This window comes from Chiloscyllium plagiosum, unplaced genomic scaffold (genome assembly GCF_037043375.1).
Source record: "Chiloscyllium plagiosum isolate Xiang-an unplaced genomic scaffold, Cpla_swu_hap1 HiC_scaffold_12, whole genome shotgun sequence".
Taxonomy (NCBI): domain Eukaryota; kingdom Metazoa; phylum Chordata; class Chondrichthyes; order Orectolobiformes; family Hemiscylliidae; genus Chiloscyllium; species Chiloscyllium plagiosum.
The window spans coordinates 41,152,234-41,175,359 of NW_028270150.1; the positions used below are offsets into that span (position 1 = coordinate 41,152,234).

The 23,126-nt window shown below is 40.7% G+C and overlaps 1 protein-coding gene across 5 annotated transcripts in view; it reads right to left on the minus strand.

The window, feature by feature from the left end:
- Window positions 1–2,922: 2,922 nt before the first annotated feature.
- The window catches only part of cip2a (cellular inhibitor of PP2A), a 71,542-nt gene continuing 51,338 nt past the window's right edge, over window positions 2,923–23,126 (minus strand). For all 5 annotated transcript variants that reach the window (XM_043701060.2, XM_043701064.2, XM_043701059.2 and 2 more), the window contains 8 exons: window positions 20,093–20,273; window positions 16,604–16,678; window positions 14,091–14,201; window positions 13,511–13,707; window positions 12,186–12,299; window positions 11,960–12,042; window positions 8,265–8,404; window positions 2,923–4,048 (listed from right to left, as the gene is read on the minus strand). In XM_043701060.2, coding sequence (XP_043556995.2) covers window positions 3,878–4,048; window positions 8,265–8,404; window positions 11,960–12,042; window positions 12,186–12,299; window positions 13,511–13,707; window positions 14,091–14,201; window positions 16,604–16,678; window positions 20,093–20,273 — 1,072 coding nt within the window. In that variant the 3' untranslated portion in view covers window positions 2,923–3,877. The remainder of the gene's footprint in view (window positions 4,049–8,264; window positions 8,405–11,959; window positions 12,043–12,185; window positions 12,300–13,510; window positions 13,708–14,090; window positions 14,202–16,603; window positions 16,679–20,092; window positions 20,274–23,126) is intronic.

Here is a 23,126-nt window from a genome sequence, read left to right on the forward strand (position 1 = left end):
ATGTGACTTCAATTTCTCCATTAGTCTACAATGGGGAACCTTATCAAATGCCTTATTAAAGTCCATGTATATGACATCAACAGCCCTTCCTTCATCAAACAACTTGGTCACTTCCTCAACGAACTCTATCAAGTTGGTAAGGCACAATCTTCCCTGCACAAAACCACGTTGCCTATCACTGATAAGCTCATTCTTTTCTAAATATAAATAGACCCTATCTCTCAGTACCCTCTCCAGCAACTTCCCCACCACCGATGTCAGGCTCACTGGTCTGTAGTTACCTGGAATATCCCTACTACCCTTCTTGTGCAGGGAGACAACATAAGCTACCCTCCAGTCCTCCGGCACCTCACCTGCGTTTAAGGATGCCACAAAGATATCTGTTAGGGCCCCAGCTATTTCCTCTCACACCTCCCTCAGCAACCTAGGATAGATCTCATCCAGTCCTGGGGATTTGTCCACCTTAATGACCTCTAGCCTGCCCAATACATCTTCACTACTTATGCCAATGTGATCCAGACTAATCAAACTTCTATCTCTAATCTCAAGATTTATCATGTTCCTCTCCTCAATGAACACTGATGCAAAGTAATCATTCAGAATCTCACCCATTCTCTCAGGTTTGGCACACAGCCTTCTTTCATTATCTTTTAGTTGACCAATCCTTTCTCTAGTTACTCGCTTGCTTCTTATATAATAAAATGCCTTGCAATTTTCCTTAATTCTGCTATTAAAGCTATTCCATGACCCCTTTTTGCCCGCTTGATTCCTTGCTTAAGACTTGTCCTACTCTTCTGATATTCCACCAGGGCCCGTTCTGTTCTTAGTTGCCTCGACCTTATGTACACTTCCCTTTTCCTCTTTGCTTGTCGTACCATTTCTCCTGTGATCCACGGTTCACGAATCTTGTCCTTCCTATCCTTTGCCTTCAACAGGATATGCCTATCCTGCACTACCGTTAACCTATCTTTGAAAGCCTCCCACATCTCAAATGTGGACTTTCCTTCAAATAGCCGTGTCCAATCCACATTTCCCAGCTCCTGCCTAATTTTGATATAATTGGCTTTGGTCCAGTTTAGTACTCTTCCCCGAGGACCACTTTTTTTTATCTACTAGTATTCTAAAACTTCCAGGATTGTGGTCACTATTCCCAAAGAAATCCCCTACCGCAACTTCTACCACTTGTCCTGGCTAGTTCCCCAGTACCAGGTCCAATATGGCCCCTTCCCACGTCAGACTATTGACATACTGCTTTAGAAAACTCTCCTGGAGACTTCGTACAAATTCTACTCCATCCAGACCTCTGGCACTAAGAATATCCCAGTCAATGCTGGGAAAATTAAAATCGTCCATCACCACTACCTTATTACCTCTACATCTACTCATAACTTGTTTACCTATTTGTTCTTCTACCTCACGCTCACTGTTGGGAGGTCTGTAATACAGCCCCAACAATGTAAGTGCACCATTCTTATTTCTCAGCTCCACCCATAATGCCTCACTACCCAAGACTGCCAGTGTCCTCCTTTAGCACAGCTTTGATCGTCCCTGACCAGCAATGCAACTCCGCCCCCTCTTTTACTTCCCTCCTGGTCCTGTCTGAAGCGTCTATATCCTGGAACATTTAGTTGCCAATCAACATGCCCTTCCTTCAACCAAGTCTCTGTGATGGCAATAATGTCATTCTCCCAGGCACCAATCCAAGCCTTAAGTCCATCTGCTTTACACACTATGCTCCTTGCATTAAAGTAGATGCATTTTAGGCCACCAGTTCTTTTGCGCTCACCTGCTCTCTGCCTATTCTTCCCTTTATTAATGTTACCTTCATAATTCTTAGTCTCCATCATGCTGCCTACTTGTTTTCTCTTCTGGTTCTCAGTCCCCTGCCACCCTAAAAAGAGTAAGGTATTGTGGTACAGTAGATTAGATTACTTAGTGTGGAAACAGGCCCTTTGGCCCAACAAGTACACATCAACTCACTGAAGCATAACCCACCCAGACCCATTCCCCTACATTTACCCCTTCACCTAACACTACGGGCAATTTAGCATGGCCAATTCACCTAACCTGCACATTTTTTGGACTGTGGGAGGAAACCGGAGCACCAGGAGGAAACCCACGCAGACACGGGGTGAATGTGCAAACGCCACACAGAGAGTCGCCTGAGGCGGGAATTGAACCTGGGTCTCTGGCACTGTGAGGCAGCAGTGCTAACTACTGTGCTACCCATAAATGTCCCACCTCTGGGCCAGAGGCCTGGGTTCATATCATATGGATCATAACATACCAGAAATTCTCAATTTTAAAACAAAAATCTATGCTTTTAAAAGAACTTTGATCATTGGAGGAATACACCTCTGAGACCTCCAAAAAAATCATGCTGCTTGCCTGAAGGCTGTATGGGAAATAAAAAGGAGGAATGAGTACTGGAAAGACAAGCTATGTATAAAACACAATCTGACATTTCTTCGAAATGAACATGACCAAGTGGGTAGTTTTATACTTAAGTGTCACCAGGTAGCTGGGAATTCTTTACCTCACTACTTCAATGGGCATGCAGTCAAAACCATTAAACTCCAATGCCTCCTCTCTTCTGTTGTGCCAAGGTGCAAAATAGCTTGAATGCCATCCTTGCTTCTTCTGCTCTTAGTTCCCACAACGAGAAAAGATTGTAGTTGAGTGACTACAGTTGCATGCATACAGCTGCAGGTTGGTGTTTCAGAGAAAGGTGCAAAATTGCGTAGGGATGATTGAGGGTGGAAGTAATGGATGGCCAGATGGGAATTTCAGAAAGTGCAGTCAATAAATGCATCAATTGCAATGACAATGTATTAGAACAATACACTACAGCTTTTCCTGGATCAGTCTTCTAAGGAAGAAAAAGTATTCCACACTGAAGTTTGGTATGAATGATAGTTTGCATTTCATTTCAAGTACATTTTTATTTTTAAAAAAATGTTACTTTCTCTGTGGGGAAAGGAAGAAAACTAAAGATTAACACAATTATATGGCTGTACACAACCACTGAAAAGGAGACAGTACATCTAAAAATGACAGGTTCATGACAGTACCAAAATTCATTACAAAAGCGAGCAGGAATCAAACAGGTGATAGAAATGTGCAAGTCCAATTATTTTATGTACTTTTCGTAAAATAATGTTGGTTATTTTAGTACAAAATAAGTAAGGTAATTTTTCTTAAATTCAAAGCAGTGCTTTCCCAATTTAATGAAGGAAATTTATAAAAACATTGAAAAACATATAAAATTTCCATACATTTGCATCGTGCACAGACTGCTAAATAGTACAATTAAGATATTCTTAGCAATTAAGATAAAATGGATTGCTTCTGGAATAATATAGCATTTGGCATCAGAATCCAGGACAGTACACTGAAAAACTAATTCAAGCCTGGTATTAATATAACTAGAGAATTCTAGCATAAATTTGCCCAAATATGAAACAGATAATTTCAGATTCTGAAATCATATCTAGCCAAAAGAAACAGTACTAGCCAAATAGTACAAATTTTGTCTTGAACTATTTACACAGTTAGTCAGATTATGACCAGAGGCTGACATAATAATGCAGTCAAAAACACAGTTTAGAATCTTCACATCATATTTAAAGACTGCAATTTCCTGGTTTGCCAAGTCCTTATTACCAATTGTGCTTAAAACAGTACAACTCAAAAAAGCAGCAACTTGAAATGCTCAAATCTGAAGCAAACCCTTTTCAAATATAAATGGTTACAAATTCTTTCTTAAAAGTAAATTACAATTTTAATCCTATAGGGTGAATATTAAATGCATCAGATACAAGGACTGCAAGCAAACATTGGCCATTTCTCTCAGCATTAAAAATGAGAAGAAACATGGCTAGAGACTGAGATTTACTGTATTTGATTGTAGTTTGCTACTGCTCAGACTATGAATCATTGCTATCATTTGAGAGTGCTTGTTGAGTTCGTCCTGCTGAGCTTGGACAAGGGCTTCTTTTTGTTGCAATTGTGTTTCTACCTGGGATTTCTGCACTTCTAGAGTTGACAACTGCAGGGCGAGACACAAAGTTAACATTTATTATAATAGACAGATCTGTAGAACACAGTTTATTAATGTGAAACAAAACTAACTGGTGGAGGTGGGGGTGGGAATGGTGCACGATAACAGAAAATAGTTTCAAATAAATAGAAATTGTTAAGTTCAAAAGTACCTTTACATCAAACTCTTGCATTCAATTTCATTAAACTGAACAAATTTAATACTTTCAACAAGTCCCTTATTTAGACTTGGTGCTTTGGGCATATCAGCACCCAAAGTGCAAGTTGAGCTCAGAATTACACTAGTTTCTAGAAGCAATTTTTGTTTATTTAACTGTCCGTTCATGTTCATTTGCACGTTGCCAAATGTAAAATCTGCCATGGACCAGACAACGTTTTGGAATTTTGTTTGGTAAGAAATGTGTTAAGGATTTTTTTTTAAATGTAATGTAGTAACCTGTTGCAGTTTTATTATCACAGCCGAAAATGGGTTGACAACAGAAATTTTTTTAAAGAGAGTCTGGTCCAACACATATGACTATAAATAAAACAAAAGATTACTCAGGAGTTTCACTGGTGCATTTCACTGGTGCACAGGAGACTTTCTTAGTTAAACACTGCTTTTCGTATTTGAAAGCTATGACCAGCCTTATAAATAAAAATAGAAATAAAAAAAATTTAAGAGTCTGCCCTAAGGCCCAAAGAAGAAATGGACAGAAACTATTAATAATGATTACTTTTATCTGCTACATGGCTTTGTGAACTATGGAAACTCGATACGTATTGGAATTCCAGTCATAAAGTTCTACATAAAATATTTTTCAATCCATCAAATCTGCACCCATCAAAAGCAAGTACATAACTATACGAATCCCATCTCATTCCATAGCCTGGAATGCCTTGGCATTGCAAGTGTACATCTAAATATTTCTTAAATGTTATGAGAATTGCTACTTTTACAGCCTTTGCAGGCAGTGAGTTTTCCCAGTTCCCACCACCCTCTTCATGGGGAAAAAAAAGACATCTCCTTCCATCTCTTCTAAACCTTCTGCCCGATGCCTTAAATTTATTCCTTCAATCATCGATCCCTCCACCAAGAGTGAATGTTTTTTCCCGTCTACCATTTTTGCTTCTAATTTCATAAATCTCAATCATGTCACCCTGCAGCCTCCTCTGCTCCAAGGAAAACAAGCACAGTCTGTCCAATCTTTCTTCACAATAAAATTCTCCAACCCACGCAACATATGGGCAGGCAATGGACTAGTGGCACTTGCTGGACGTTAACCCAGAGAACCAGATAATATTCTTGGACCCAGGTTCGAATCCCTCCGTAGCAGATGGTAGAATTTGAATTCAATAAAAATCTGGAATCAGGAGTCTAATAATGACCATGAGTTGATTGTCAGAAAAATACATCTGGTTCACTAACTTCTTTTAGGGAAGGAAACTGCCATCCTTATCTGGTCTGGCCTACATGTAACTCCAGATGTTGATTCTTAACTGCCCTCTGGGCAATTTGGGATGGGCAATAAATGCTGGCCTAGCAGCAACACCCTCATACTGGGATGAAATAAAGAAAAAATAATCCTGGTAAATCTTCTCTGCACCATTTTCAATGCAATCACTACAATGCAGATCTCAGAACTACACACAATACTGCTGTGGTTCTGTTCGCCGAGCTGGAAATTTTTGTTGCAAACGTTTCGTCCCCTGTCTAGGTGACATCCTCAGTGCTTGGGAGCCTCCTGTGAAGCGCTTCTATGGTGTTTCCTCCGGCATTTATAGTGGCCTGTCCCTGCCGCTTCCGGTTGACATCAACTAGCCACGAAACGACACGACCAGCTATCCCTAGTAGCCACACACGCAGACGACAAGCAACATGAATTTGACTGGGACAACACTACCATTATAGGGCAAGCGAAACAAAGAACAGCCAGGGAATTCCTAGAAGCATGGCACTCATCCACAAACTCCATCAACAAACACATAGACCTGGACCCAATATACCGGCCACTACAGCGGACAGCTGAAACTGACAACGGAAGCGGCAGGGACAGGCCACTATAAATGCCAGAGGAAACACCACAGAAGCGCTTCACAGGAGGCTCCCAAGCACTGAGGATGTCACCTCGACAGGGGACGAAACGTTTGCAACAAAAACTTCCAGCTCGGCGAACAAAACCACAGCAACGAGCACCCGAGCTACAAATCTTCTCACAAACTTTGAACTACACACAATACTCTAGCTGTAGCCTAATCAACATTTTATATAGTCCCAGCATCTCTGCTCTTAAACTTCATGCCTCAGCAAATGCATTTGAAATTTTGCAGGTTTGTTCAATTGCACTGGGGAAAAAAAAACAATGTAACCCATCAGAAATTCCAAACCAATAAATGTATTCAAATTAGTCATGAGTTTCAGAAGATTACTACAAGCTGAAAACAGAATGAAACATTGCGCAATATCTTGTAGTGTTTTGATTTTAAAGTATGTTCAATAGAGAATGCTTGACTATATGCAAAATGTTAGAAATGTATTTTTTTCAGAAAGCTAAATAGTAATTAAGTGAAATCAATTCCAGCCGTCAACTAAAAATAAATTTCTGGTGTGATTTAAAACAGAAAGCACTGGAAAAACTCAGCAGGTGTGGCAATATCGAGGGAGAAAAGGAGTTAGCTTATGAGTTGAAAAAAAAACTCTAACGTGAGTGGTTAGTTCATTTTGTAGAAAGTATCTCACCTCTTGACTTCCAATTTGCCATCTATAAGGCACAGGTCAGGAGGGTGATGGAATCAACTCAAGAATGTGGCAGCATGGAGGCTCATTGGTTAGCACTGCTGCCTCAAAGCGCCAGGGACCCAGGTTTGATTCTACCCTCAGGTGACTGCGTGTGGAATGTGCACATACTCTGTGCCTGTATGGGTTTCCTCCAGGTGCTCAGTTTTTCTCCCACAGTCCAAAGATGCACAGGTTAGGCTGATTAGCCATGATAAACTGCCCATAGAGTCCAGAGATGCGCAGGCTAGGTGGATTAACCATGAGAAATGCGAGGTTACAGGGACAGAGTAGAGGGGTGGGTCTGGGTGGGATGCTCTTCAGAGGGTCAGTGTAGACATGATGGACTGATTGACCCGTTTCCACACTGTAAGGATTCTAAGATTCTATGTGCAGTTTAGGTGGATTGGCCATGCTAAAGTTCCCATAGTGTGCAAGTTAAGTGAATTAGCCATAGGAAATGCAGTGTTAGGGTGGGGTGGGTTCTGAATGGGATTCTCTTTGGAGGGTTGGTATTGATTCGACAGACTGAATGGCCTGCTTCCACACTGTAAAGATCCTATGAAGAAGCTCAAGACCATCTTAGACAAAGTAACCTTCTTGACTGACACCCTATACACAAGCTTCAAGACCCATTCCCTCCGACACAGATGCATAGTGACAGCAGTGGAGGCCATATAAAACATGCACTGTAGAAACTTCCCCAAAGTTTCTGTTGTCATCTTCCAAACCTGCAAACTATCATGTAGAAGGACAAGGGCATTCAAACATCATCATCTGCCATTTCTCAAGTCACATAATACTTTTAGAAGGACACATCCTTTAAAGGGGATTTCTCAATTTCATTCAACCATTATTAAAGCTGTTAAGTATGAGTGTTAATTTACACAAAATTAGGGTATGTGCTCAAACTTGGAAAGGGACAGCTATCCAAAAAAATTGAAACAGAACTTATCAAATTATTCCGGCTGTGTTCAAGGCAGTGGTTAGGATATGTCTTCCTCTTTTTGGATATACCACTGTTCAAAGCAGCCATTTTGCATCCCTAATTAGATTTTAGTTACAAAGCAGTAAAACAGCTTGATATTCTCTCAGGTTAGACTCTGCTATACTGGTCTCGCCTGCAAATGGAGATGTATCCCCTGTGATCAGAAGTTTACTTTCACTATCAAATAGTCAGACACCATTGGAATAACTCAGTCCTCTCCAGAATCATACAATGACTCCAAATTAGTTACAATGTGGAGATGCCAGTGTTGAACTGGGGTGTACAAAATCAGAAGTCCACTTCATCTGACAAAGGAGCAGCACTTTCAAATAAATTTGTTGAACTATAACTTGGGGTCGTGTGACTTTTGACTATGTCCAAACCAGTTATCATAATCATTACATGCAATTCTCTAGTCTTCTGAAAGGCAGACTGAATAACTATTCGAAAGACATCAATTACCTTAATACTGAGCTCTTTCCTGGTTACCTCTGTCTTGCTAAGCTCCTTTTGGAGAACGCCAATAGCTTCTTCTAGATTCTCTTTTTCCTTCTCCGATATCTTTGTTTTTTCTTGCTGTGCCTTGAGCTTTTGTTCCAAACCTGTCAATCATTATAGGAAAAATGATTTAGTGGTTTGAAATTAATATGCAGAGTGCAAATATTATAATCAATTGCGCTCTTTTGTATTTGATGCCATTCTCCCACTGTGAAGCAGTTTCTCCTGTAACAAGGTGCTGAAATAACCCAGTGCTTGAGATTTTCCAATTCATCAGGATGCAAATTGAAGAAATTATTAAATGGAATCTTGTATTTGAACTGCTCTTTAATGGTGTTTTCTTTCCTAAAGCTATGTATTCATAAATGGTTGTTTCTTAATTCAATATTAGTACTCCAATACTATTCTATCCTCTAGTTCATTCAGTCTCTCCATGAACAATTTCTCCAATTACCCAGCAGCATTAGGGTTCTATCTAGTTAAATCAAATAGACTACAGAATTGTCCATAGCCATCCAGACTTGCCAATGTGCTAAATTGTGCTCAATGTGGACTTGTAAAACAAATGTATAAACGTATATCCATATATCTAGCCCCAAAACACGCTTATATTCGTCAGGAAACGAGATAGAAAAGAGTCTCTCTCCACAGATTGGCATTGTAAAGAAAAAACCCCGGCCAGTGGCTATTCTTGAAGGCAAAAGGATAAAGTACTTGATGTTCCAAAATTTGTGGGTCTGAGCGTCTGGTACCTGTTGTCAAATCACTAGTCATAAGTGGTTGACTCTAAAGGCACACAGCAATAGCTTGCTCAGAAGGGATAATCTTGAGATGCTCTTTAAATGGCCCATTCAAAAGAATGAATAGGTTTCAACTAATGTAGAGGGTTTTCTTTTCAATAATGAAAGAGATTGGCTGGGTAGGATGTTGTTTGAGTCGTATAGATGTGCAGCTTGAAAACAGACCCTTCGGTCCAATTCGCCCATGCTGACCAGATATCCCAACCCAATCTAGTCCCACCTACCAGCACACGACCCATTTCCCTCCAAACCTTTCCTATTCATGTACCCATCCAGATGCCTTTTAAATGCTGCAATTGTACTAGCCTCCACCACTTTCTCTGGCAGCTTATTCCATACAAATACCACCCTCTGCATGAAAAAGTTGCCCTTAGATCACTTTTATATCTTTCTTCTCTCACCCGAAACCTATGCCCTCAAGTTCTGCACTCCCCCACCCCAGGGAAAAGATCTTGTCTATTGACCCCATTCATGCCCCTCATGATTTTATAAACCTCTATTAGATCAACCCTCAGCCTCTGATGCTCTAGGGAAAACAGCCCCAGCCGATTCAACCTCTCCCTATAGCTCAAATCCTCCAACCCTGGCAACATCCTTATAGAATGAGGGAGGGGGTAAGGAATAAATGCTATGTGGAGATGGAGCCCAAAGAGAGACAAGAACAGTTGGATAGACAAAGCAGTGGATAATCATCAGACTAGAAGAATAACTGTTAATGGAGACTATTGTTAGTTAAAAATGGATTGAGCGTAATAGCAGATCATGTGAGAACAAGAGAGATGGAACGGATAGGTGGGAAGGGAGATTGGCAGTTAGGACAGGTCATGAGGACAGTACTGAGCTGGAAGGATGGAACTGGGGGAAGGGAAATGAAGAAACTGGTGAAGTCCGCATTGATGCCCTGGGGTTGAAGTGTTCAGAGGCAGAAGATGAGGCGTTCTTCCTCCAGGCGTCAGGTGGTGAGGGAGTGGCAGTGGAAGAGGTTCAGAACCTGCATATCCTCGGCAGAGTGGGAGGGGGAGTTAAAACGCTGGGCCACGGGGCGGTGGGGTTGATTGGTGCAGGTGTCCCAGAAATGTTCCCTGAAGCGCTCTGCAAGGAGGCGTCCAGTTTCCCCAATATAGAGGAGACCGCATCGGGAGCAACGGATACAATAAATGACATTGTGGATGTGCAGGTGAAACTTTGATGGATGTGGAAGGCTCCTTTGGGGCTTTGGATGGAGGTGAGGGAGGTGGTGTGGGCGCAGGTTTTGCAATTCCTGCGGTGGCAGAGGAGGGTGCCAGGATGGGAGGGTTGGTTGTTGGGGGGGCCTGGACCTGATCAGGTAGTCACGGAGGGAAAGGTCTTTGTGGAAAGCGGTGGGGAGGGAAATAAATCTCGGTTGGTGGGGTCCGTTTGGAGGTGGTGGAAATGTCAGCGGATGATGTGGTTAATGCGAAGGTTGGTAGGGTGGAAAGTGAGGACCAGGGGTGTTCTGTTCTTGTTACGGTTATAGGGGTGGGATTTGAGGGCGGAGGAGCGGGATGTGCATGAGATGTGTTGGAGGGCATCTTCAACCATGTGGGAAGGGAAATTGCGATCTCTAAAGAAGGAGGCCATCTGGGGTGTTCTGTGGTGGAACTGGTCCGCCTGGGAGCAGATACAGCAAAGGTGGAAGAATTGGGAATACGGGATGGAATTTTTGCAGGAGGTAGGGTGGGAAGAGGTATAATCCAGGTAGCTGTGGGAGTCAGTGGGTTTGTAAAAAATGTCAGTGTCAAGTCAGTCAACATTAATGGAAATGGAGAGGTCTAGGAAGGGGAGGGAGGTGTCAAAGATGGTCCAGGTGAATTTAAGGTTGGGGTGGAATGTGTTGGTGAAGTTGATGAACTGCTCAACCTCCTTGCGGGAGCACGAGGTGGCGCCGAAGCAGTCATCAATGTAGCGGAGGAAGAGATGGGGAGTGGTGCCGGTGTAACTACGGAAGATGGACTGTTCTACGTAGCCGACAAAGAGAGAGGCATAACTGGGGTCCATACGGGTGCCCATGGTTACCCTTTTACACCGGTTTGACATTTCCTCCACCACCAGAGATATGTTTCCCTTCCCACCCCTTTCCGCAAAGACCGTTCCCTCCTCTACACTGGGGAGACCAAATGCCTTCTCGCAGATCACTTCGGAGAACGTCTCCGGGACACCCATACCAATTAACCCAACCACCCCTAGGCCAAACATTGCAACTCCCCCTCTCACTCTGCTGAGGACATGCAGGTCCTGAGTCCCCCCCCACTGCCAGTCCCTCACCACATGATGCCCGGAAGTAGGACGCCTCATTTTCCACCCTGGGACCCTTCAATCCCATGGCATCAATGTGGACTTCACCAGTTTCCTCATTTCCCCTCCCCCCACCTTACCTCAGTTCCAATCTTCCAGCTCAGGACTGTCCTCATGACCTGCCCCACCTGTCAATCTTATTTCCCACCTATCCATTCCATCCTCCACTCCGACCTACCACCTTCATCCACCTATTGCACTCTCAGCTACCTTCTCCCCAGCCTCACCCCCCCACCCATTTATCTCTCTACCCACAAGGCTCCCAGCCTCATTCCTGAAGAAGAGCTTTTGCCCGAAACGTCAATTTTCCTGCTCCTCAGATGCTGCCTGACCTGCTGTGCTTTTCCAGCACCACTCTAATCTTGACTCTGATCTCCAGCATCTACAGTACCCACTTCTGCCTAACTATATCATAAATGAGGCTAATTACATTGTACTCCTGAGATCAGCCACTTCAAGCATATTTGCACAATTCAATGTTTCTGTTCAAACAATGAATAGAGACAACACTGTCATCAATAACAGATGTACCAAAAGACGTACCCAATAATTTAGCATCCTTTTCGTTTAACTGAATGCACAAATCGTTTTTCTGTGCTTCCAACTCTGCCAACTGAGCAAGGCATCTAAGATTCAAAAAAATGAAATGACAAGCTGTTTTGTGGTTTTCCTAATTAAAAAAAAACTTGATAAATGCATGACTTAAAGCCATTGTTACTGAATTCAGAACTGAGAGTAGATCTAATCAAAGGTAAGAATGTGGACTTACCTATCATTCTGTTGTTTAAGGGCATCAATGTGCTTTTTGAGCAATTCACTTTGTTTACTTAAGGAATTGTGTTCAGTCTGTAGTTCTTCAAGTTGCCTTTCGACTGTCTCAAGACTAAAATGAAATTTACGTAAACATACAAATCTGGAACTGGATTTATGGAACATATTTTCAAGAAGTTATTCAGTGAAAAATACACCTTGTTATGTATAATTAGAGCTACTGAAGTGTATTTATTTTTATTTGTTTATGGGATGTGGACTATGTCAGCTTGTCAGCTCAGCCAGCATTTATTGGAGATCCCTAATTTCCTTCAAAAGGAGATGTGGTTCAACTGGCCTCTTGAACTGCTACAATCCTTCGGGCATAAAAACACCCGAAGTGCTACCATGAAGACTTTTGCAGGATTTTGATATAGTGAAAGAATGGTGATATAATTGCAAGTTAGGATGGTGTGGGGCCTGGAGTGGACCTTGCAGGTGGTGGTGCTCCCATGCACCTGTTGCCTTTCACCTACTAGGTGGTAAAGATCATGGGATTAGTAGGTGCTATCAAAGGAAATTTGATGAGTTGCAGCACACGTTGAATGGTAGACACAAGCGCCACTGAATCAATGGTGAAGGAAATGCTGTTGGAGCTGCAGCCATCCATGTAAATAAGGGGTATTCATCACACTCCTGACTTGAGCCTCGTAGATGGAGCCGAGTTACACACCACAGAATTTCAGTTGTTGCACTCAGGATATATATAGCTGATTCAATTCAGCTTCTGTTCAATTATAATCCACAGGACATTTAAAGTGGAGGGGTTCAGTGATTGTAATGCCACTGAAAATTATAGGGAGATGGCTTGGGGTTTTCTCCTGTTGCAGATAGTCATTGTATTACATTTGAGTGGTAAGAATCAGTTATGAGCGGTTAACAGTCAAAGCCAGGATGTTGTCCAGGTCTTGCTGCATTTGGACACAAACAGCTTCAATACCTGAGGAGTCGCAAGGGTGCTGAATCTTATATGATCATCAGCAACATCGCCAGTTTTGACCTCATGATGGAGAGAGATCCTTGATGCAGCTGGACCTAGGATATTACTCTGAAGAACCCTTGTATTGAATTCCTGGACTCTATGACTTTCGTTAAATACAATAAAACTCATTTGTGCTAATGTTCTGTGCTACCATAAAAGAGTAGATTAATTGTTGTCTATGAACATGGATGCTACTGCTGTAATTCATTTCACAGAATTATTACATTGCAAATCATTTGGCTTATTACGACGGCAGCCAAGGATTATTGCACAAAACAATATCAGAAATCACTAAACCTTACTTTTGAGCAAGACCTTTAGAAGTAACCTTTAAGGACTCATGCTCTTCAGAAATAGCCTGCAATTTACAATTATGCTGATAAAGTTCTTCAATATCAGCTTTGGCACGGTCGGATTCCAACAGTTGGGTCTTCAGTACTCCATCAAGTTCTTCATTTTTTCTCTCTGCATCCATTAGAAGTGAAGCTAACTGTCGTGCCTACAACAATAAAAACCTAATAATTCATGATATGTAATAATTCAGACTAAATATCATATTATTGATGAACTATAAAATATTTATAAAAATATTTAATGATTGATCGTTGTTGTTCACTTCCATAGAATAAAAGAACTTCAGACGTTAGAGATTTCTATAGTACTAACATCTCTTATTTGATTACCTTTTTACTTTCCATTTCATAGATATTGGCATAGCTAAACCACCAATCTGTGCCTTATCTTGCTATACTTCATAAATCCATAAAACTAGAAAAATTGCAAGCTCGAGAATTAGTCTACTTTTGACAAAACTTTTACAATGAACAAACCCGAATTGTGCAATTTAAGAGAACAGATGAGAAAAAGCTGTATTCAAAATACCTCGGCTTCTGCATGGGCTCTCTGACAGCGGTACTGGGCGATCAAACGATCCGCCTGTGCTAGGGCCAATGCCTTGGCTTCCAATAAGTCCTGTAAACGGTTTTCTTTGGACTAAGCAAAATAAAAGCTTGATCTTAAATTATATTCATGCTAAACATTTTTTTTCCTGAAATGTGTTTCAATATTAACAAAGTCTGCAGTGTTCTAAAATCTGTAAATCAAATGCATATATGCACTCTGTTGACATGCCCAATTACAGTGAAGAGAGAAATGCAAATGAATAAATAATGGGACAGCCACTTCGACATGAACGTTATCACTTTGTAATGTTATAGAAACAGGAGACACAAGTGGTCTTTGATGCATCCTCCAATCTCCACATGCAAGCAACACAAAAGAAAAGAAATAAATTACAGATAAACTGTGGGCAACCATGACCAAAATTATCCCCCAAAATAAGTATGTTGCACTATAATGGGGAATAAAAAAATGGCAACTTATTTAAACCTATAATTAGATCATTCTTCATGGTTTAGGGTACTATAACACCCCAAAAGTAACAGATTATCAAGTTGCTAATGGGAGAATAGACCTTCTAACAGTCTCATAAGCAGGAGGGAATTGAACAAAGACCTTTTCAGGAAAATGAAAAAAGGAAATTGCTTCCCTGCTATTTCATATCTTTCAACTGTCAGTTTCAAATAGGAAAGAAGCGGTCTCACTTCAAAAATAGATACATTTTGAGCCATTTCACCCATAAACCAGAAAAAACAAATTGAGATATTACATAATGGTGGAAAAACCTCACAATTTTGGGCTTGTGTGAAGTGGATTGACTAATATTAGAATTAGAATCCCTACAATGTGGAAACATGCTATTCGGCCCAACAAGTCCACACCGACCCTCTGAAGATTAAACCACCTAGACCTATTCCCCTACTCTATATCTACCACTGACTAATGCACCTAACCTACACTATGGGCAATTTAACATGGCCTATTCACCTAACCTCACATATTTGGACTGTGGGAGGAAACCAGAGCACCTAAAGGAAACCCACGCAGACACTGGGAAAACGTGCAAACGCCACACAATCACCTGAGGTTGGAATCGAACTAGAGTCCCTGGAACGGAGAGACAGCATTGCTAACACTGAGCCACCGTGCTGACCTCATTATCTATTTAACCATTCAGCCAACTGATTTAAGTTGGTTGTTGAACTGTAAATAGCTCAAGCCAAGCTGTTTCATCAATGTTGCTCAATAACAGAAAGTAATTTTTTCCCCCGAATGTTTCTTCTCTACCCTTAGCTAGACTGCACTAGTACCTTATTTTCAACCAAAAGCATTCTTATGAAGTTTACCTCCAATTAATGTTCTAAATTTATAACCTTTCAGCCTTTTTTAATCAGCATAATCCTTCATATTCCCAGTTTTTTGCTGCGGCAACTGTAAATTTTATGTTTTGTAGAGACCTTCTTTTAAGCTTAATTGGCTGACTGGAAGGGCAGGTTGGGTGGGATAGATTTAATTGAGGTTCACCATCCATTTCCACTGACAGTAGTAGACATTTAGAATAAATTTTTAAACGTATTTACTGTCACATTTTAAAAATATCAACTGAAAATATACATGTCTAAGTGCATTTGTTGTCATTGCACTGCCCCAATGGGCTTTGAGTGTAAATTGATAACTGATTCAAAAACACAGATGATTTAGTGGAGGAGGATAAAGGGAATAAAAGTAACAGAAAAAAGGGTTCTTGTGGCAGTAGTAGTGCCCATATCTCTGGATCAGAAGGCCTTTGTTCAACTCCCACCTGCTTATGAGAAACTGTTGGAAGGTCTATTGTCCCATTAGCACCTTGTTTATCTGTTACTTTTGGGGTGTTATAGTGCCCTAAACCATGAAGATTAATGTAAATATTGGTTTAAGTAAGTTGCCATTTCTGTGATCCCCATTATCATTTCCTCAGTTGCATCCTGCAAGAGACCCACACTTAACTACTTTCTTTTTATATACCAGTAGGTCTTATTAGTCTTTATATTTATTAACAATTAATTCCACTATAATTTGTTTTTAACTCACTTAAATTATTTATTTTTTCATCTGCCGTTGGTTCTTAATTCTCTGGCAATACACTTGCTTTGTGGGCCTTAGTATTTGAGTGATGATAGATTATTAGGCTGATTTCAAAAATGTTACATTATACAATAAAAGGACACTACTTCAGTCTTGAAGTGCTAAAAAAAGCCGCTAATGTTATCTGCTACTACAGTGTAAGTGCTGCATCAAACTAAAGAACAATTCAACAATCCCTTCACAATCTGGATTTCTGTTGTCAGAAAACATCCTGCAAAAGAAACTGCACAAATGAGAGAAAGTTTTAAAATATCCTCAGATCTTTAGAAGTTATTTTCTAACTTTTAAAATAAGGCCTCATTGTGCAATACATGATTTCTGTTTCTGTAACATGTAGCATGTAGAATTACCAACTTTTAATTGTTACTTACAGCGAGAGATGAAAGTTTCTGTTCATACACATCCATCACATCTGACAGTCTCACATCCTTAACTTGTTCCTTCACCTTTATTCAGCCAAATAAAAAACACAAATTATTTCAGGATTTTTGGCTTAGCCATTAAAAAACCAAACCAGTTTATAAATATTCATAGTTTACATAAAACAACTGACAACAAAACTTAAATTATAAGAGAGTTCTGATGAAGAGTGACCAGACTTGAAACTTTATCTCTGGTTTGTCAATCAGATGTTGCTGAGTTTCACCAACAATTTCTGTTTTTGGTATTACATTATAACCACATGGCAGATAAGTTTAGTACTTATGCTTTGAGCCAGTTTTCAATACAACAAACTTTGCTTTAACTAGCACCTTATTAAAGGCACATTTGATAAACTGGCAAAATTATGCACCTCAGATACCATGAAGTTTATTGTATTAATTTGTCCAATTATGATAGTTCTTTTATATTTATTTACTCCACCATTCACCTGTTATTCAATTGAATGACCACACAAAGATCAACAATTAATTCGATTTCGAGTCAATATCTCCTCAAATATGTGAGCTGCCATGATATCAGAGTAAATCAGTTGAGGGTGTAAATAAGAAGGCCCTCTGCCGATAGGTTTTATAATAATGCAGCTTTGCTTTAAATTTGTGATCTATACTGTAAATAAAGTATAACAGTAAAGTGTATACACCTTGTATTATGTTTTTATTATTTAGTGTGATTTTAGTGGTTATGTGAATGTATTGATTATCTGGAATATATGATCAATTGGCACACTCCTGCTCCCATAGGTGCCAGTTAATAAAAGGTTTACTGTATATACAATTCAAGAAACACTATTAAAACATTTTCAATTTTTCCACACAATTCTGACACTCAAGAGGCTCCATCTAGGATAAAGCAGCCCACTTGACTAACATCCCAACATCATTTTGAATATTTACTCCACCATCACGCAACATGGCTCTATTTACAAGATATCATTTACAAAATACACTGTTGTGTACTTTTTTTCTAACAGCACCTGCCCATCTGGCAACCTCTACCAACTTGAAGGGCAAAGACAGCAGATATACAGGAACACTATGCCACGTCACAACTCATCATTTACTCCACCATTCACCTGTTATTCAACTGAATGACCACACAAAGAACAACAATTAATTAAGTATAACATAGCTAAGATAAGTGGGAAAACTGAGGACTGGGAAGCTTTTAAAGAGCAACAGAGGATTACTAAGAAAGAAATACACAGAGGAAAAATGAGGTACGAAGGTAAACGGGCCAAGAATATTAAGGAGGATAGTAAAAGCTTTTTTAGGTATGTGCAAGGCAAAAAAAATGGTTAGGACAAAAATTGGGCCCTTGAAGACAGAAACAGGGGAATATATTACTAGGAACAAAGAAATGGCAGAGGAATTAAATGGGTACTTCAGATCTGTGTTCACTTGGGAAGACACAAGCAATCTCCCTGAGGTAACAGTGGCTGAAGGACCTGAACTGAAGGGAATTTATATTTGCCAGGAATTGGTGTTGGAGAGACTGTTAGGTCTGAAGGTTGATAAGTCTCCGGGGCCTGATGGTCTGCATCCCAGGGTACTGAAGGAGGTGGCTCAGGAAATCGTGGATGCGTTGGTGATTATTTTCCAGAGTTCAATAGATTCGGGGTCGGTTCCTGAGGATTGGAGGGTGGCTAATGTTATACCACTTTTTAAGAAAGGTGGACGAGAGAAAGCAGGTAATTATAGACCAGTTAGTCTGACCTCAGTGGTGGGAAAGATGCTGGAGTCTATTATAAAGAATGAAATTACGGCACATCTGGATAGCAGTAACAGGATAGGACAGAGTCAGCATGGATTTATGAAGTGGAAATCATGCTTGACTAATCTTCTTGAATTTTTTGAGGATGTAACTATGAAGTTGGATGAGGGAAATCCAGTAGATGTAGTGTACCTGGACTTTCAGAAAGCTTTTGATAAAGTCCCACACAGGAGGTTAGTGAGTAAAATTAGGGTGCATGGTATTGGGGGCAAAGTACTAGATTGGATTGAAAATTGGTTGGCTAATAGGAAACAAAGGGTAGTGATAAACGGCTCCATTTCGGAATGGCAGGCAGTGACCAGTGGGGTACCGTAGGGATCCGTGCTGGGACCACAGCTTTTTACAATATATGTTAATGATATAGAAGATGGTATCAGCAATAACATTAGCAAATTTGCTGATGATACAAAGCTGGGTAGCAGGGTGAAAAGTGATGAGGATGTTAGGAGATTACAGGGTGACCTGGACAAGTTAGGTGAGTGGGCAGATGCATGGCAGATGCAATTTAATGTGGATAAATGTATGGTTATCCACTTTGGTAGCAAGAACAGGAAGGCAGACTACTACCTGAATGGAATCAATTTATGTAAAGGGGCAGTATAGAGAGATCTGGGTGTTCTTGTACACTAGTCAATGAAGGCAAGCATGCAGGTACAGCAGGTAGTGAAGAAGGCTAATAGCATGCTGGCTTTCATAACAAGAGGAATTGAGTATAGAAGCAAAGAGGTGCTTCTGCAGCTGTACAGGGCCCTGGTGAGACCACACCTGGAGTACTGTGTGCAGTTCTGGTCTCCAAATTTGAGAAAAGACATTCTGGCTATTGAGGGAGTGCAGCGTAGGTTCACGAGGTCAATTCCTGGAATGGCAGGATTACCTTACACTGAAAGACTGAAGCGACTGGGCTTGTATACCCTTGAGTTTCGAAGATTGAGAGGGGATCTGATTGAGACGTATAAGATTATAAAAGGATTGGACACTCTGGCAGTAGGAAACATATTTCCACTGATGGGTGAGTGCCGAACCAGAGGACACAGCTTAAAAATACGGGGTAGACCATTTAGGACAGAGCTCAGGAGAAACTTCTTCACCCAGAGAGTGGTGGCTGTGTGGAATGCTCTGCCACAGGGGGCAGTGGAGGCCCACACTCTGGATTCATTTAAGAAGGAGTTGGATAGAGCTCTCAAAGATAGTGGAATCAAGGGTTATGGAGATAAGGCAGGAACAGGATACTGATTAGGAATGATCAGCCATGATTATATTGAATGGCGGTGCAGGCTTGAAGGGCTGAATGGCCTACTCCTGCGTCTATTGTCTATTGACCCAGAAAGATATCAATGTTCTTTCTTGATCAGAGGGTCAAAATCATGGCGTTCCTTTCCTATTTCCACATAGGTGCATCAGTTCAAGATGGTAGTTACTCACTTCTTCTCAAGAACATTTACGAGCAAGTAATAAATGCTGATCTTGCAGTGATATCCATATCCCATGACTAAACAGAAAGATTACATGAGATACATCGTGGCTCAACAGCATTTCCAACACCCTCTAATAAAGAGTTAGCATCAACTAGATTTCAGCACAATATTAAAAGGTAAATGATAACATTGACAAATACGTTATATATCCAATGAACATGCAATACAAACCTCCACTCCTAATTGCAATTTATCAATTAACTCATGGATATTAGATCTGGCAACATTGGTTGTACTTGAACATTTTGATCTGACAAAGCTTGCTGAATGCTGATGGACTGGAACTTTTTTCATTACATGGTCAGTGTTCTGCTGTTTATAAGCATTATTCGCAGCAATGCTTTCTCCAAGCCTAAAAAGAACAAAGCAGCATGAATGCAAAATGTATTCTCACTCTTTACTATATTCAGGACAGCATACACTCTCATTCTACTGGAGTATAAGAAATTTTACATTTTTATAGCAGTTACAAAATTTATAGGATTTGCGACATAAAAGTTTCAACACTCAAAATCTTAAGACCATAAGACATAGGAGTGAGTGGAAGTAAGGCCATTTGGCCCATCGAGTCCACTGCACCATTCAATCATGGCTGATGGGCATTTCAACTCCACTTACCCGCATTCTCCCCGTAGCCCTTAATTCCTTGTGACATCAAGAATTTAATCAATCTCTGCCTTGAAGACATTTAGCGTCCCGGCCATCACTGCACTCCGCGGCAATGAATTCCACAGGCCCACCACTCTCTGGCTGAAGAAATGTCTCTGCATTTCTGTTCTGAATTTACCCCCTCTAATTCTAAGGCTGTGTCCACGGGTCCTAGTCTCCTTGCCTAACAGAAACAATTTCCTAGCGTCCACCCTTTCCAAGCCATGTATTATCTTGTAAGTTTCTATTAGATCTCCCCTTAATCTTCTAAACTTCAATGAATACAATCCCAGGATCCTCAGCCCTTCCTCGTATGTTAGATCTACCATTCCAGGGATCATCTGTGTGAATCTCCGCTGGACATGCTCCAGTGTCAGTATGTCCTTCCTGAGGTGTGGGGACCAAAACTGGACACAGTACTCCTAATGGAGCCTAACCAGAGCTTTATAAAGTCTCAGTAGCACAACGGTGCTTTTATATTCCAACCCTCTTGAGATAAATGACAACATAGCATTCGCTTTCTTAATCACGGACTCAACCTGCATGTTTACCTTTAGAGAATCCTCGACTAGCACTCTCGGATCCCTTTGTACTTTGGCTTTATGAATTTTCTCATCGTTTAGAAAGTAGTCCATGCTTGTATTCTTTTTTCCCCAAAGTGCAAGACCTCGCATTTGCTCACATTGAATTCCATCAGCCATTTCCTAGACCACTCTCCCAAACTGTCTAGATCCTTCTGCAGCCTCCCCACTTCCTCAGTACTACCTGCCTATCAGCAAACTTCGCTAGAATGCCCCCAGTCCCTTCATCCAGATCATTAATATATAACGTGAACAGCTGCGGCCCCAACACTGAACCCTGCGGGACACCGCTTGTCACTGGCTGCCATTCCGAAAAAGAACCTTTTATCCCAACTCTCTGCCTTCTGTCAGACAGCCAATCCTCAATCCATACCAGTAGCTCATCTCGAACACCATGGGCCTTCACCTTGCTCAGCAGCCTCCCGTGTGGCACCTTATCAAAGGCCTTTTGGAAGTCTAGATAGACCATATCCACTGGATTTCCCTGGTCTAACCTACTTGTCACCTCTTCAAAGAATTCCAACATGCACGACCTCCCCTTACTAAATCCATGTTGACTTGTTCTAATCCGACCTGCTCTTCCAAGAATTTAGAAACCTCATCCTTAATGATGGATTCTAGAATTTTACCAACAACCGAGGTTAGGCTAATTGGCCTATAATTTTCCATCTTTTGTCTTGATCCTTTCTTGAACAAGGGGGTTACAACAGCGATCTTCCAATCATCCGGGACTTTCCCTGACTCCAGTGACTTTTGAAAGATCTCAACCAACGCCTCCGCTATTTCCTCAGCCACCTCCCTCAGAACTCTAGGATGTAGCACATCGGGGCCAGGAGATTTATCAATTTTAAGACCTTTTAACTTTTCTAGCACTTTCTCTTTTGTAATGGCAACCATACTCAACTCAGCCCCCTGACTCTCTTTAATTGTTGGGATATTACTCATGTCTTCCACTGTGAAGACTGACGCAAAGTATTTATTAAGTTCTCCAGCTATTTCCTTATCTCCCATCACTAGGCTTTCAGCATCAGTTTGAAGTGGCCCAATGTTTACTTTTGCCTACTCTTACAACAGTTTTAAACTTAAAATCAAAATTTACTGGGGAAGAAATTAAATTTGATGTTACTCATCTTGTAACAGCTTTTGCATTCTATTTTAAGATCATTTATTATTGGCACTTAAGCACCCAAATAATTTATTTCAGTTAAACCACAAAAGCCATAAAATCCTAAAGCTCTTCCCACACCTCAACTTAGTTCAATAGATGGTACTGTGAATGATTACACTGCAGGATTCATTAAACATCCATTGCATTTTGCAACACAGTGCATACTTCTGAACTAAAATACATTTTTTGTGCATTAAAAGACAAAGCAAAATTTTGATTCTATTTAGGCTCCTGAGCCCAACCAACCACAGCCACCTTCCAGTTGACAAAATGCCAGCAACCTGAAATATTAACTCACTTTTCCTCTCCACAGATGCTTTCAGATCTGAATATTTCAAGCAGTCTTTTAACTTCTAATTTACAGCTTCTGAAATACTGTTGTGTCCTGGCCCTTAAAGCCTAAGGGGGTCAAGGGTTAGGGAACATTGGGAAGAAGATAGTTGACTCAAAGTGCCACATCCAAAGGTTATTGAACAAAGTAAAAACTCATGGTATATGGGGTAACATATTGACACAGAAGATGGTTCAGCTAACAGGACAGGAATCATAATGGCTTCTGCAGGTTGAGAGGATATAATAACTGGTATTTTTGCCTCCATCTCTCAAGTCACTTGTGTAGTTGTCAAATTTGCTGATGACAAAAGATAGAAAAGGAAATCATGAAGAGAACATAAAGTAGCTAATAAAAGTTAGAGATAGAATCAAGTGAGTGGGCAAAAATATGGCAAATGGAGTAGAATGGAGGAAAAATGTGCAATTTTCCATTTTGGCAGCAAAAATAAACATCTAATCGCAATGTCATAGAGAT